Below are 15,273 nucleotides of genomic sequence, written 5' to 3'. Positions count from 1 at the left end.
TGTTTAAATCATCTTACTGAGCATGCCAAAAAAAAACATAATAAAAGCGCATCGAGATTTTTCTGCAATAAAGTTCTCATGCTGTTCTCTGTGCATCATTCTATTGCAGAATATCTGACCATTTACTGTCATATTTCAAAGGAATCTCACAGCAATTTGAAACTTTTTAATTTAGCGTCGGGCAGCACGATGGCTCAGTGGGTAGCACAATCGCCTCACAGCAAGAAGATTGCTGGTTCGAGCCCCGGTTGTGTCAGTTGGCATTTCTGTCTGGAGTTTGCATGTTCTCCACGTGTTGGCGTGAGTTTCTTCCGGGTTCCCCCACAAGTCCAAAGACATGTGGTATAGGGGAATTGTGTATAAGCTAAATTGTCTGTGGTGTATGTGTGTGAATGTGTGTATGCATGTTTCCCTGTGATGGGTTGCAGCTGGAAGGGCATCCGCTGCGTAAAACATGTGCTGGATATGTTGTCAGTTCATTCCGCTGTGGCGACCCCAGATTAATAAAGGGACTAGCAGTATTAGCAGTATTTGTTCAATTGTTTACAGAACAAACCACTGTTATACGATGGCCTGCCTAATTACCCTAACTTAACCTTATTAAGTCTTTAAATGTCACTTTAAGCTGAATACTAGTGAAAAATGTCTAGTCCAATATTATGTATTGTCATCATGGCCAACATAAAAGAAATTAGCTATTAGAAATGAGTTATTAAAACTTTTATGTTTTGAAACGTGTTGAAAAAGATCTTCTTTGCGGTAAACAGAAATTAGGGACAAAAATATACAGGGGAGCTAATAATTCAGACTTCAACTGCACATATCAAAAACGTGATAGGGTTTTACTCACCTGCACATGACCTCATGAGTCAGCAAAACGCGGCACATTTCTGGATTCTTGTTCTGTCCTTCATATGATATGGGCTGAACCATGCAAAACAGCAATGTAAATCCATGCATTAAAAATCAGACGAAGAAAGCATTTTATTTTGGCTAGAAGGATTGAAACCTCAGAGAAGTATAGCAGTGTTTTACCTGTTTAGTGACTGAGTCAATGAGACGTGCATAAAGGTCTTGTTCAGTGCGGACGCCTGTGAACAAAAGCAACAAGCAAACCTTACTGATGCCATTATATAGAAGATTGGTAATTAAACTAGAGTTCAGATTTGAGTTTGCTGCCACTGAATCTAAATAATGGAGAATTTTTACACAGAATAATATATGCATAGACATAAAGGCACATACAGTTGAAGTCAGAATTATTACCCCATGTATATTTTTACTCCAATTTCTGTTTAACGGAGAGAAGATTTCTTTCAGCACATTTCTAAACATAATAGTTTTAATAACTCATCTCTAATAACTGATTTATTTTATCTTTGCCATAATAACAGTACATAATATTTGACTAGATATATTTGAAAGATACTAGTATTCAGCTTAAAGTGACATTTAAAGGCGTAACTAGGTTAATTAGGTTAATTAGGCAAGTCGTTGTATAAGGATGGTTTGTTCTGTAGACTATCGAACAAAAATATCGCTTAAAGGGGCTAATAATATTAAACTTAAATAGGCTTTAAAAAATTAAAAACTGCTTTTATTCTAGCCGAAATAAAACAAATAAGACTTTATCCAGAAGAAAAAATATTTTAGGAAATACTGTGAAAATTTCCTTGCTCTGTTAAACATCACTTGGGAAATATTGGAAAAGGAAAATTCCCAGGAGGGCGAATAATTCTGGCTTCAACTGTATATATGCAGAGATGCTGAACATACCATTACTGTACAGGAGCTGGAGTTTATAGTGAGTGCCATTGTTGGTCTTTTCTCCCGTCTGCTCCTTAGAAGAACAGCAAGCACAAACACGGGAGGAACAAAACATATCGATTATGATAAATCTATATTAAAATGAGTAGGGAAACATACAGTTCATGACTGAGCAAAGCCTATGAAACTATAGAAGATGGCCGACTAACTGTACTATACGGTTTTTATAATTGCTTTGCTGGTATCAAGAGGTCAGTGGGGGTGAAAGGGTGGCTCAGTGGTTAGCACTGTCGCCTTACAGCAAGATGGTCACTGGTTCAAGTCCAGGCTGGGCCAGTTGACATTTCTGTGTGGAGTTTGCATGTTCTCCCCGTGTTGGCGTGGGTTTCCTCTGGGTGTTCCGGTTTCCCCCACAGTCCAAAAACATACGCTATAGGTGAATTGAATAAACTAAATTGGCTGTAGTGTATGTGTGTGAATGAGTGTGAATGGGTATCTCCCAGTACTGGGTTGCAGCTGGAAGGGCATCTGCTGTGTAAAACATATGCTGGATAAGTTGGCGCTTTATTCCGCTGTGGCGACCCCTGATTAATAAAGAGACTAAGCCAAAGGAAAACGAATGAATGAATGAATGAATGAATGATACTATCTTGCTTTGGGCGGCATGGTGACTCAGTGGTTAGCACTGTCACGTCACAGCAAGAAGGTTTCCCCCACAATCCAAACACAAATAGGTGAATAGGGTATAAACTAAATTGGCTGTAGTGTATGAGAGTGTGAATGCGAGAGTGTATGGGTGTTTTCCAGTACTGGGTTGTGGCTGGAAGGGCATCCGTTGAGTAAAACATATGCTGGAATAGTTGATGGTTCATTCCGCTGTGGCGACCTCTGATAAATCAGAGACTAAGCCGAAGGAAAATGAATGAATCTCGCTTTTGGTTAGTATCAATACTGGCTTTGCTCTCTCGTAATCTCTCTTCTCACCAGCAGGGAGATGAATAATTAATATTAAGATTTGAAAAATTAAGTAATATTAATAATAATAAGGTGTATAAAAAACATTTTTTATCAGAAAATAAGATAATTTCGTTTTTTGGGTAATTTATTGCCTTTTGGACCCCGGATAAGCATTATATGTTTTAGTTATTTTTTACTTTCCCTATTTACTTCATATGCATACTTTTAATGTTGTGGAATTTGTTCCGAAAATAGTATCGATTATCGATACTTTTCAAGGTATCGTATCGAAGTGTGAAATTCCATCGTGACAACACTAGTACAGACTCACAAAGTCCTGTAAATCAGCTTTCTAAAGGTAAATTCCAGCCTGATCTCACGAGAAAACTTAAGTATTTTACGTTTTGTCAGTTTAGTGGCTAAATCGTATGAATTTGTACGAGTTCAGTCAAACGAAATTGTACGATTTTAAAAAGGAGTCGTGGCACCTAACCCCACCCCTAAACCCAACCGTCATTGGGGGATGAGCAAATCGTACTAAATTGTACGAATTAGAACGTACGAATTAGAACGTACGAATTCGTACGAATTAGCCACTTTATCAAAAAGTTACGAATTGCCGTGAGATTGTGTTGTAAATTCAGCCACTTGGTGAAAATATTCATTATTACAGGCACAAAATGTGTCATATCTCCATCACAATTGTTAACAGTAATAAATATAAGATCATAATTGAAAACAATGACTAGTGGTTTTGCCCACTCACAGTTTGAATTTATATACTAAGAGTTGTAAAAATATACCTTTTCTGACTATAGAAATATAAAAATTGCAATAAATAGCGCCTTTTTGGCACCTCCACTGGGTTGCTCTTGCCATGCTAAACAGTAGTATTGATAAAAATGAAGGAAATAATTAACATAGGTAACATTTATTCACTATCCTTCAGCTCAGTCCCTTATTAATCAGGGGTCGCCACAGCGGAATGAACCACCAATTACTCTGGCATATGTTTTATGCAGCGGATGCCCTTCCAACTGCAACCCAGTACTGAAAAACACCCATACTCTCTAGCATACACGCATGCATCCATTCACTATGGCCAATTTTCATTAATTCATTCATTGTCCTTCGGCTTAGTCTCTATTTCATAGGTCGCCACAGCGGAATGAACAGCTAACTATTCCAATGTTTTATGCAGCGTGTGTCTTTTCAAACGCACCCCGCACTGGGAAACATCCATACACTCTCATAAACTACAGCTAATTTAGTTAACCCAATTCACCTCTTGCGCATGTCTTTGGACTGGGGGAAACCGGACATAGGTAACAAGTTAGAAAAAAGAGTTAGAGAAATGGGATATTTTTCTTGCTGTAAAATACAGCAAGTGTCAATATACAAATATATGTCTTCTCTATTGTTACTGGATATCAAATAATCCATGCAATTGTATGAGGTTTTGTCCCCCTCCCAATCACAATCTTCACCCAAAAATGAAGATTCAGTCATCCTTGTTCCAAATCTGTTTGAGTTTCTTTCTTATGTTGAACACAAAGGAAGATATTCCTAACAATGATGAGATAAAAACAGCCATTGACTTCTATTTATTTATTTATTTTTTGGTTCCTATTATGGATATCAATGGCTTCTGTATACCAAAATTCTTCAGAATATCATGTTTTGTGTTCAACAGAAGAAAGAAATTCATAAAGTTTAGATCCACTTGAGTGTGTTATTATTTTGGGGCGAACTTGGTGGTGAACTGTTAGAAATTCATCAAACATCCAGTAAAGATATACAGGAGAAACAACAAGCTACAGAATATACCTTGTCCTGCTCCACAAAGTCAACAAACGATGTCCTCTCCACCTCCACAGGCTGTCCGTTGCGATCATAGAGCGCCAGAACAAAATGGAAGAAGTTGGATTTTCTGAGGTTGGAGGGGGGCTGCTTTTCAAAGTGAGCACGAGATAAGGCCACTCCACTGTGGATGATTTAAGAAAAATTAACAAAATTATTTAGTAATTTTTATGCATAAATAAATAAATAATTTTAAAGTAGAAAAATAAAATAAGTTCAGTAGTTTACAGTTCCATGATAATGAAAATTGGAACTACATTTCTATTTGATTCTATTTGTTTAAGCATTAAAATAATCGAAGGCAATCATTTACAATTGAAGGAGCTAAGGAAAGACAGTGTAGCACATTTAGCAAATGTCACACTGTAAAAAAAAATATCGTAAAAAAAAGGTCAAATGACTGGCAGCTACGGCTGCCAAACAAAAACCATAATATTACGGTAAAATTTCTTTATTGATATAAAGTGCAAAAAATAATAAATCTACAGATATTTTCATTAAAATGTTTACAGAAAAACACTGTTATTTCACAAACTTTTCCTAGATTTTTATGATTGAACACCATCAATAAAGTGACTGCACTAAAATTTCAAGAGAAAAAAATTTTATTTAAAAGAATTTTATCTCTCAACCATTACAATTAAACACCTTTAATAAAATGCCAAGACATGCTCATGGTCGTAATTTAACAGTTTTATTTTGGATCAAAAACATCTGGAAAAACAACAAACGAGATACAACTGATTAAAATTCTCACAACTTTAAGATCACAGTTGTTGCATTTTATTGAATAGTATTTATGTAAAACATGTAGATGTTTAAGTTATATGGAATAATTCAGTTACAAATCTTAAATGAAATGGAACTTTAATGTGAAGGGGATGCTGACAAAGGAGTGCAGATCCAAATGCAGGTTTATTACACAGAGATGGTCAGGCAAGCAAAAGTCAACACAGGGGCAAACAGATGTATGAAGGGAATCCAGAGTCATGGTCAAATAACAGCCAAATGGTCAGTCCAAGCAGCAAACCACATAAACAATTAACAAACAAAGCACAGCAAAAGAAAGAAACGCATCATAATATTCACAGTAACAGCATAACAAGACTTAGCAATTGGTGCGTGCGTCTGTGCTGCTTTTAAAGTCCATGTAATCAGTTCATAACGATCCTCTGACTGTGTGTGTGCAATTAGCGGAATCCGGAACAGGTGCATATGAGCGGAATTTATCTATTTTATTTATTGAACGGATTTGATCGTAATAATCTAGGAAAAGTCTGTAGAATAACAGTGCTTTTCTGTAAACATTTTAATGAAAATATCTGTAGATTTATTATTTTTTGCACTTTATTTCAACAAAGAAATTTTACCGTAATTTTATGGTTTTTGTTTGGCAGCCGTAGCTGCCAGTCATTTGACCTTTTTTTTAAGATTTAAATTTTTTTTTTACAGAGCAAGTAATTACAATTTATTACTTTAATTTTACGTAATTTTAAATGTACTTCAAAAAAACTGTAAAAAACACTGTAAATAATACGGCAATTATATTGTATAAAACAGGAAAATTGCTGTAATTTGTCATTAATTATATAGTACATAAAATAACAGTCAAGCTGTTAATTTACAAATATTTTTTGTAATTTTTACGGACTTTTGAATATAATTTAAAATAACAGAAAAAATACTGTATAAATAATACTGTAATTTCCTTGTATAAAAAACAAAAACGTCAGTAATTTGTTTTTAATGATAAAGTACCTAAAATGACAGTCAAACTGTTAATTTAGAAAGATTGTTTGTCGTTTTACTAAGTTTTGAATTTAATTTGAAATGACAAAAAAATACTGTAAAAAATTTAGAGATATTTTCTGTAAAATTAGTTTTTTTTTTTACAGTGCATGCTTTGTTATTAGATGCTTCTGGTATATAGGATTATAAGCAGCTTATGTTTCTAAAAAGTTAAAGGTTGATGCTTGAAAAAAATACATTAAATTTACACTGAACATTTGTATTTGCAGCTTTTTTGGATATTTCAGAATCCCACATTTAATATTAAAAAAAGCTCAGTGTGCACTTTATGAACCACTCAAACAATGATTGATATATGCTAATTTGTCTGCTAATACACTGTTTGATTTAATAACTATGTTAAATTTGTCACAAGCGATAAAACTAACCATCTTTAACGTAATATAGACTGCTCTACAGTTCAAAACGCTAAAAGCAAATACAAATATAACCAGCAAAAATCAGTCCAAGGCTCTAGAAAAATGTAGAGAAAATATTTAAAAGCTTTAATTGACATGCATATTGCTTAAAATTGTTTTTTAAGGAATAGGCATGTCAATAAAGGCTTTTAAATATTTTTTTTTCCACATTTTCGAGTGCCTTGGACTGATTTGTGCTGTTTATTCTGATGAATCCCTTGCCTTTGCACACATTAATAAGGTTCACCTGAGCACTTTTTGTTTGATTTGGATTTAAATGCAAATATATTCAATCAAAATCAGTAGAATTATGTAATCTGTTGATATCATGATACTTGTGTTATTTACAGTCTAATTTTAGTTATTTGGTTTTGAACTTTTATTAAGATTAAAATGATTCAGCTGTTCATGCTATCAATTTTTGACAAAGTGCTCTATAATTATGGGTTAAATATAAAAGTACGCTTCAAATGAGCAAAATAATCCAAGGGTAATAAACTCGTCTCAAACAACTGCCGTTTAAGAGACGTGCTCAAGTGTTTTAAAGTAGGTCTGCTATCTCCATGAGACAATACGGGTTTCATTGTGTTGTTTTGTTTGCCTCTTTCATTCGGCTCGTGACTCTGTCACCTCAAGCATTGAAGGCTGAACTCTGATGCTCTAATCTCCGGTGTCATTTTACGTTCACCGCCACAGAAGAGCCTGACCTGTTGCTGTAGCTATTTTTGCAATGTTACAGAAAAGGTTAATGAAATTTGATTGAATATTACTATAACAACTATACTGTAAACATATGATCAGTTAGTCTTGACAGCATATGTTTTATGTTATTGTAACTTATTAAACTAAGTTAATAATGTTCTAACTTAATTTTATAAGTTACGCGCACTGTTTTAAGTCAGTTTAACATAATATAAGTTCAGTGAATGGGCTCATAAGGTTAATTTGATTCAGCGTACAAATGTAAGGCAACCAGGATTGTTTTACAGTGTAGATACTTCTGATATCAATAATAATAATAAGAAGAATAACCGCAAATTTGTATAACTATATATTTTGACAGCTGACCCAATTGTTTAGGCTAGTTATTCCTAAAATGCTGCATTCTTCTGAAGATATATGTGCATTTGTGGTGTTTTTTGGGCTATATTCAGATAGCATTGAAGTATAAAGAAATAATATCAGTCTGTATAGGTGGTGTTTGATATAGTGTTAAATGTTTTTGGTGTGTGTAAATGCAGGATTGCCTACCTCTGAGCCGCTATGTTTGCATCAATAACACCGACGTTGCGCACCCAAGAACGAACAGGATCCATTTCTTCTTCAAAAGTTCTCACTTTCAACTCAGTGATGGTTCTTATCGAATGATCCTGACTCTCAAACATTTACAACAAACCTGTAAACACGATGTAGACTCTTGTGCAAAACTGACGCTCTTCTCTGGAAAAAAAAGTCTGAAGATTCTGCTTCTCCCAGTCAATGAATTGATATAACTATTCTCCAGAATCTCCCCAGAAAGCTTTTTTTTCCTCAAAATAAGCTGTGATGTCCACCGTGACTCTTTTCTTTAAATAAATTGTTTGGTAACTTGCTTTCTTGGCGTAGATTTATCCTTCTTCCAAACCCATTCAAACTGTGCGCGTCGTCCGCTCACCTGCTCTACGGGAGCAATATTCACTTTCCAAACAACATCTGCTTCAACCCACTCCTGGATTAAAATATCCCAAAAATTGCAATGAAGAGCTTTTGTGTTGTGGTGAGGATGAGGATCGTGCCCGTTTAAAACCATACGAGCGTAGTGATGCTGCGGGGCTCTGTGGGACCCTCGTCTGTATGGGTTGCGCTGCCAGAGCTGGAGAAAGAGGAGGGGCAAATCCGTATTTGGAAAACTGAAAACTCCTCTTTTTTGACGTTCTTGCAGTCACTGATTACAAGTTAAAATATCTGTTAAAGGGATTTCCCCATGCTAAATTTAAAATCTCCAGTAAGTTTTTAGTTTTTTTAAAAGATGTCTAATAGATGTCTAATAGACTAGACGTCTAAACATAGTCGTAGCTAAGACAAGGCTACATTTGGGCTGTCAGTGAAAATTCTAAACTAGACTAGTTATCAAATAAGCAGAAATGAATGACTACACATATTAAATTCTGTCTAATTGATGACTAGTCTAGTTTTGGACTATTCTTATGTCTATTAGATTTTAACTGACAGCCCAGGTTTAGCCTTGTTTTAGCCAAGCTGTCCACGTTTAGATGTCTATAAGACGAACAAAATTGTTTGCTGGGTTACTTTATTTTCATTTTGTTTTTTTGAGGAAGAGATCTGACTCAAACTCCGGTTAATTAATTGTAGACTAAACACAAACAAATGATGACATACAGAACATCTTTGGTCAAATTAATGCAATGTCTTATAATATAAATTATACAGCAAAAAAGCTAATAGATTTATCAGAATTGTAGCATATGCTCCTCATAAAATATTTAAAACACTGCAATTTATGTAGCCTACAATTGTTGTTTGTCTGTGGGTAATGGTTATTTGTCTTTACCATCTAAAAAAAAAAAAACAATGATATAGGTAAACGCATCTATTACAAAGAAAAACGAATCGTAATGAGTCTGGACGACTGACATCTGCGGTTAGAAAAGCAGCAGACGGGCAAAACAATGAGATTTTTCTAAACTTTTTTTGAGACCATTTCCTCTCTGTAAGAAGAAGCTTTTCCATCTTTTCTTGCTACTGGATGGGGTTATTGTCTGTGCGTGGGGCTCAAATAACTAAACAATGAATGTGAGCCCCCCCACCAAACACACACCACCACCACCCGGCTTATACCAACCATCTGCCAGCACGCCTCGGAGTCAGCTGTTCACCCTATTATGTGACCTGTTGCGGAATCCATGCACACACTCTCTCTCTCTTTCTCTTTTTGCAACGTATACTCACGCTTTTCTGAATCACCACGACATTTAAAGACAATGTGAAAAATGCTGTTTAGTAATTAATGTTGGGCATAGATATTTCGATATGTTTTACTTTTTTCGAAAAGCTCCGGACACCAGATGTTTTACTAAGCAATTTCCTCTCAGGAAAAAAAGTGGGGGTTTGGCTATTTCTCATCGATTTCTTACAAAAATACGATAGCTATTTTCCACAATGTTAGTCTAGATAGATTTCTTTATCGTGTTATAAAATTATGTGAATAAATAATTAGGCCGATCTACATTAAATAATTGTGCAGAGATAGATTAACGTTTTAAAACTTATTGTTGGTTTGTTAGTTATTATTATTAGTTTAAAATTATTTATTGAGCGTTTGTTTGTGCAAAAGAGCATAACTTTCATACACTGTAAAAAATTATACGATCAATTAGTCCTGATAGCATATGTTTAAGGTAAGTTAATCATGTTCTAACTTAAAAATATAAATTAGGCGAGCAGGTTTAAGTCAGTTTAACATAATACAAGTTCAATGGACTCATAAAGTTAATTTGATTCAGCTTAAAAATTTAAGGCAACCAGGATTTTTTTTTTTTTTACAGTTTGTAGATCAGGGGTGCCCAAACTTTTTTATGTACAGAATTGTCATGTGCAATTTTCCTAATTTATTTATTTAATTAATTCATTCATTCATTTTCTTTTAGGCTTAGTCCCTTTATTCATCAGGGGTCGCCACAGCGGAATGAACCGCCAACTTATCTAGCATATGTTTTACACAGTGGATGCCCTTACAGCTGCAACCCATCACTAGGGAAACGAATTTATTTCAAAATATTTAAAAATAAATTGAACACATTACTTTAATTGTGTTAACTATTGTATTATTGTTATTATTATAATTACAGGCGGTTCATTTCGCTGTGGCAACCCCTGATTAATAAAAGGACTAAGCCGAAAAGAAATGAATTAATATTACATTTCATAATGAACCTGGCCTATTACTGTGAAAGCATAAACAATTCCATTTCCAACACAATGGAGTTCCTGCCCCGGCTCTCTGCCTTGATTTCCTCACCGATGTCTTCTGAATCTGTCGAAATCAACATTTAATTGAAACATTTAATTTGAGTCTTTTTAGCTTAACGATAAAACAAACAATCAAAAGCTTACGTTAAATTGGAAATGACAATCTTTTTAAAGGCATTTTGTCCAACCCATACCCATCATTCTGCCTCTCTTCACAGATGGAAAGGTGGACCAAATCAAAGGTTACCATGCACCAACTTTGGCCCGCGGGTCATTTGGGCGTCTCTGCTATAGATAATACAGCATTATCACTATCAGCCTACACAACCTATCCATTTTCTTGTGTTGAGGGTGTTAAAATCATGATTTTAGGATGTTAGTAATATGGTGATTGCATCACTTTTTGAGAGAAAGAAACGTGTAGCATATGCTCTGAATTCCCCGGAGAATTGAACACAAGCACTTAATGACAAAATACATTTTTTAACAATTTAACGGGTTGTGGAAGTGCCAATAGTTATATTTGTGGTTTGCGCACACGTTAAATATTGTCTATTTTTTTAAATAATTGAAAACCGATGTTTTATTTATTGATTGATTAATCGAGTGTACGTTGTAACGTTTTCATTCATGCGTAGTATTATAACTATCATGACTTGAGGGGAACAGCAACATAAGCTACAGGTTACCAAACAAGGCTATGTTAAAAAAAAAAACGTTTCCTCCCATAATAGTTTTTTCTAATTCATAAGGCGAGGTGTCATGCAAAAGTGATTAATTTAACGCCTCTACCGACTTTATTTAAACGACTTTTAAAATCCATTTTAAATGTGAACTATTTTCTAATTAAATCTTCTATATTGTGAAAATGTAATCACTAAATGTTACCATATCTAAATGTAGCCTATTGACCATTTTGAGGGATGTAAACAATAACAATGGCCCTAATGTAGGCTATTTCCTTATTAAATTTTTAATTTCCATAGCTCCGAATCCAAATAGGTCATTAATAAATAATGTTATGGAAGCCGTTTTCACATTAGGATATGATTAAATTGTCTTTTAAAAAGTTATAGTTTGATAACAAGTAGGAAATGTTCATGGGCTTGTGACATCGTCACATTGAAATGGTCTATATTCTAACAAATAGGCTAGTGATGTAATTCCAGAGTCTTACATTTCTGTTCTATTTTATGATTTACAGTATTTTGGGGTTTATTTTTTTTATATTGTCTCAGTCTAAACATTAGGCTAGATTACGAAAATTTAAATATTGTTAAATTATTAGATGATCTGGGGTTAAATTCACCTATTCAGACACAAAAATCTTGTGAACCATGAGTTGATTGGATCTGGGAGATATATATGTAACCATGTATTACTAAAATGTTTGCTCATTTATCTTGGTCATACGTATATCTAATTAACGTTATGTATCTCGCATTAATTTAAAACCGCATTTGCCTCATAAATTAGATAATAATAATAACAATAATAATAAAAAAATTATATATATATATATATATATATATATATATATATATATATATATATATATATATATATATATATATATATATAATTTATTTTTTTTTTTGAAGAAGAAGAAACCTTGAACTTGGTATGTTACTTAGACCACTAAATCGTAAATAAGAAAAGGTGACAGAACAAACAATCACTGCCTCAAATGGCCCTCGGTCAGTGAGAGAGCGGCGCCTAGTGGTACATTGAGAGAGTGTCTCTTTAAAAAAGTGAAATAGCTGTGAAAAAACTCTGAGACCACAACTTAACAGGTGCAGGTCATGGGGTTCACATGTGGCTTCAGTCATGTGATCCTGAATGGGGTCTTCTCTAATCTTTACTAATTAAAGTTTTACACCAGAAGACATGGTATTCAGTGACAAAATGTAGGCCTATCAAGTTCCTATTTAAATATATGGATAAAAAAAATTTACTTAGTTGCACTTGTAAGATTATTAGGTCTTAGATATATTTATTAATGATTATTATTTATTAAGTTTTTCTTTTAAATTTATAAGAGTTGTAACCTGATCTATTGAACTATGATCGAGACAGTGAAGACTTAAGACACAGATGTTTAACAAAAATGTTTAACAATAACAATTTACAGCTTTGTAAATGATGACAATACTAATTCTATCCATTCCCTACTGAAAAAAACAGCCTAAACCAGCCTAGACTGGTTGGCTGGTTTTAGCTGGTTGACCAGCCTGGTTTTAGAGGGGTTTTGGCCATTTCCAGGCTGGTTTCCAGCCATTTCCAGCCTGGTCCTAGCTGGTCAGGCTGGAAAATGACCAGCTAAAACCAGCTTGACCAGCCTAGCCAGGCCGGGAGCCCAGCCAAAACCAGCTATGTCCAGCTTAATCCAGGCTGGTCAAGCTGGTTTTAGCTCAATTTAGCTGGTCATATTCCAGCCTGACCAGCTAGGACCAGGCTGGAAATGGCTAGAAACCAGCCTGGAAATGGCCAAAACCCCTCTAAAACCAGGCTGGTCAACCAGCTAAAACCAGCCAACCAGCCTAGGCTGGTTTAAGCTGGATTTTTCAGCAGGGTTTTTGTCATGTGTGACAGGAAAAATGCAATGTCAGGACAACAACCCTTAAATGTGAACATATAATAAGCAAGTGAGTCTTTATTATAGGATACTACGCATTGAACACATAGCTCATAGTGATTTGGTGAGGAAGATATAGTGAACTTTGTGGCATGACTCTTGCAAACATCTTTACAAATAAAATTTAGAGGGTTTGATTCCAAAGCGAAATGTTCCAGCATGTAAAAAGCAGCTATATATACACATATGTGCAACACAGTGTTAAAAAAACTGATAAAAAATGTAATTCATATTAATACGGTAACCTACATGTTTACGGTTTACCCGCCAGGGCGCTAAGCAATAAAACTGTCCAGCTATTGTACGTGTTAGCTCGTATTTCAACCTTTTCCGACAACCCATTTTTTTTCTTTCTCTCAACTCCAAAAGAGCACAACCACTTAATAAGTGCCTCATGGTTGATGTGAAGCACAGGCTTTAATGTGCAATATGTCAGTATTCTTTCTCAGACCAATCACATATTACTGTTGGTCAGTACACACTGAAAAAAAATATTCAAAGATGATTCCTTGCATTTACTCAATTTTTTTAGGTTAAGTGGTTGTAAACAATTTATTTGGGCTGAATTTAAACAAACAAATTAAGTTGAACATTGCTCAATTTAATTTGTTTGTTTAAATTCAACACAAATAAATTGTTTGCCACAGTTTTGCATGCAACACTTTTTTCAGTGCAGCAGTCAGACTAACAAATCAGTGAATGTTCACATTTTTAAATATAAATATCAAACACAATATCAAACATTTTTATATCAAACATTGTATTTTATTATTTAGCATTTTATCTTTAGTGTATTAGTCAGATGCACGTTAAACTGTGTAGTTATAATAAAAAGCGACGCTCGTTATTTTTCTTTATTTCTAAATTTCTGTTGCGTACTTACTTTAACTTTCCTCTAGATGGCACTAGAAGGTTTCTTGTTTTGTGAGATGCTCATGGTACAATGTTAGATTAGATCTGAGCACTCATTGCATCTTAAAAATGATGATGATGATGTTGTAATACATTTAAATTAAGGTATGCCTATCTATATATGTGTCAACTTAATTTCATGGCTCTAGCGGGTAAAATTTGTATCAATATTTTTACCACAGCCTGATAAGATGTATCTTAATGAAAACGTTTATTTGCATTTTAAGTTTAAGATTTGTGTGCAGATTTTGCATGCAAGCACACTTATACACTCACCGGCCACTTTATTAGGCACACCTCAGCAACTGCTCGTTAATGCGTATTTCTAATCAGCCAATCACATGGCAGAAACTCAATGCATTTAGGCATGTAGACATGGTCGAGACGATCTGCTGCAGTTCAAACCGAGCATCAGAATGGGGAAGAAAGGTGATTTAAGTGACTTTGAATGTGGCATTGTTGTTGGTCTGACGGGCTGGTCTGAGTATTTCAGAAACTGCTGATCTACTGGGATTTTCACGCTCAACCATCTCTAGGGTTTACAGAGAATGGCTGAAAAAGAGGAAATATCCTGTGAGCGGCAGTTCTGTGGGCACAAATGCCTTGTTGATGTCAGAGGTCTGAGGAGAATGGCCAGACTGGTTCCAGTTGATAGAAAGGCAACAGTAACTCAAATAACCACTTGTTACAACCAAGGTCTGCAGAAGAGCATCTCTGAACGCACAACATGTCCAACCTTGAGGCGGATGGGCTACAGCAGCAGAAAAGCACACCGGGTGCCACTCCTGTCAGCTAAGAACAGGAAACTTAGGCTACAATTCACACAGGCTCACCAAAATTGGACAACAGGAGATTGGAAAAACGTTTGCTGGTCTGAGGAGTCTCGATTTCTGCTGCGACATTCAGATGGTAGAGTCAAAATTTGGCATCAACAGCATGAAAGCATGGATCCATCCTGCCATGTAT

The 15,273-nt window shown here is 34.9% G+C and overlaps 1 protein-coding gene across 2 annotated transcripts in view; it reads right to left on the bottom strand.

The window, feature by feature from the left end:
* Nucleotides 1–8,576, bottom strand: part of ebf2 (EBF transcription factor 2) — a 61,313-nt gene extending 52,737 nt beyond the window's left edge. Inside the window, exons 1-5 of one of the 2 annotated variants that reach the window (XM_056458783.1) lie at nucleotides 8,043–8,576; nucleotides 4,552–4,708; nucleotides 1,777–1,840; nucleotides 1,036–1,091; nucleotides 851–924 (exon numbers count right to left, since the gene is read on the bottom strand). In XM_056458783.1, coding sequence (XP_056314758.1) covers nucleotides 851–924; nucleotides 1,036–1,091; nucleotides 1,777–1,840; nucleotides 4,552–4,708; nucleotides 8,043–8,176 — 485 coding nt within the window. In that variant the 5' untranslated portion in view covers nucleotides 8,177–8,576. The remainder of the gene's footprint in view (nucleotides 1–850; nucleotides 925–1,035; nucleotides 1,092–1,776; nucleotides 1,841–4,551; nucleotides 4,709–8,042) is intronic. The other variant, XM_056458784.1, reaches the window with a different exon arrangement.
* Nucleotides 8,577–15,273: the final 6,697 nt, after the last annotated feature.

The sequence above is a fragment of the Danio aesculapii genome, chromosome 5, assembly GCF_903798145.1.
Source record: "Danio aesculapii chromosome 5, fDanAes4.1, whole genome shotgun sequence".
NCBI classification, from domain to species: Eukaryota; Metazoa; Chordata; class Actinopteri; order Cypriniformes; family Danionidae; genus Danio; species Danio aesculapii.
The sequence above is the reverse complement of the archived record's forward strand: the minus strand, read 5'-3'. Positions and strand labels throughout refer to the sequence as shown.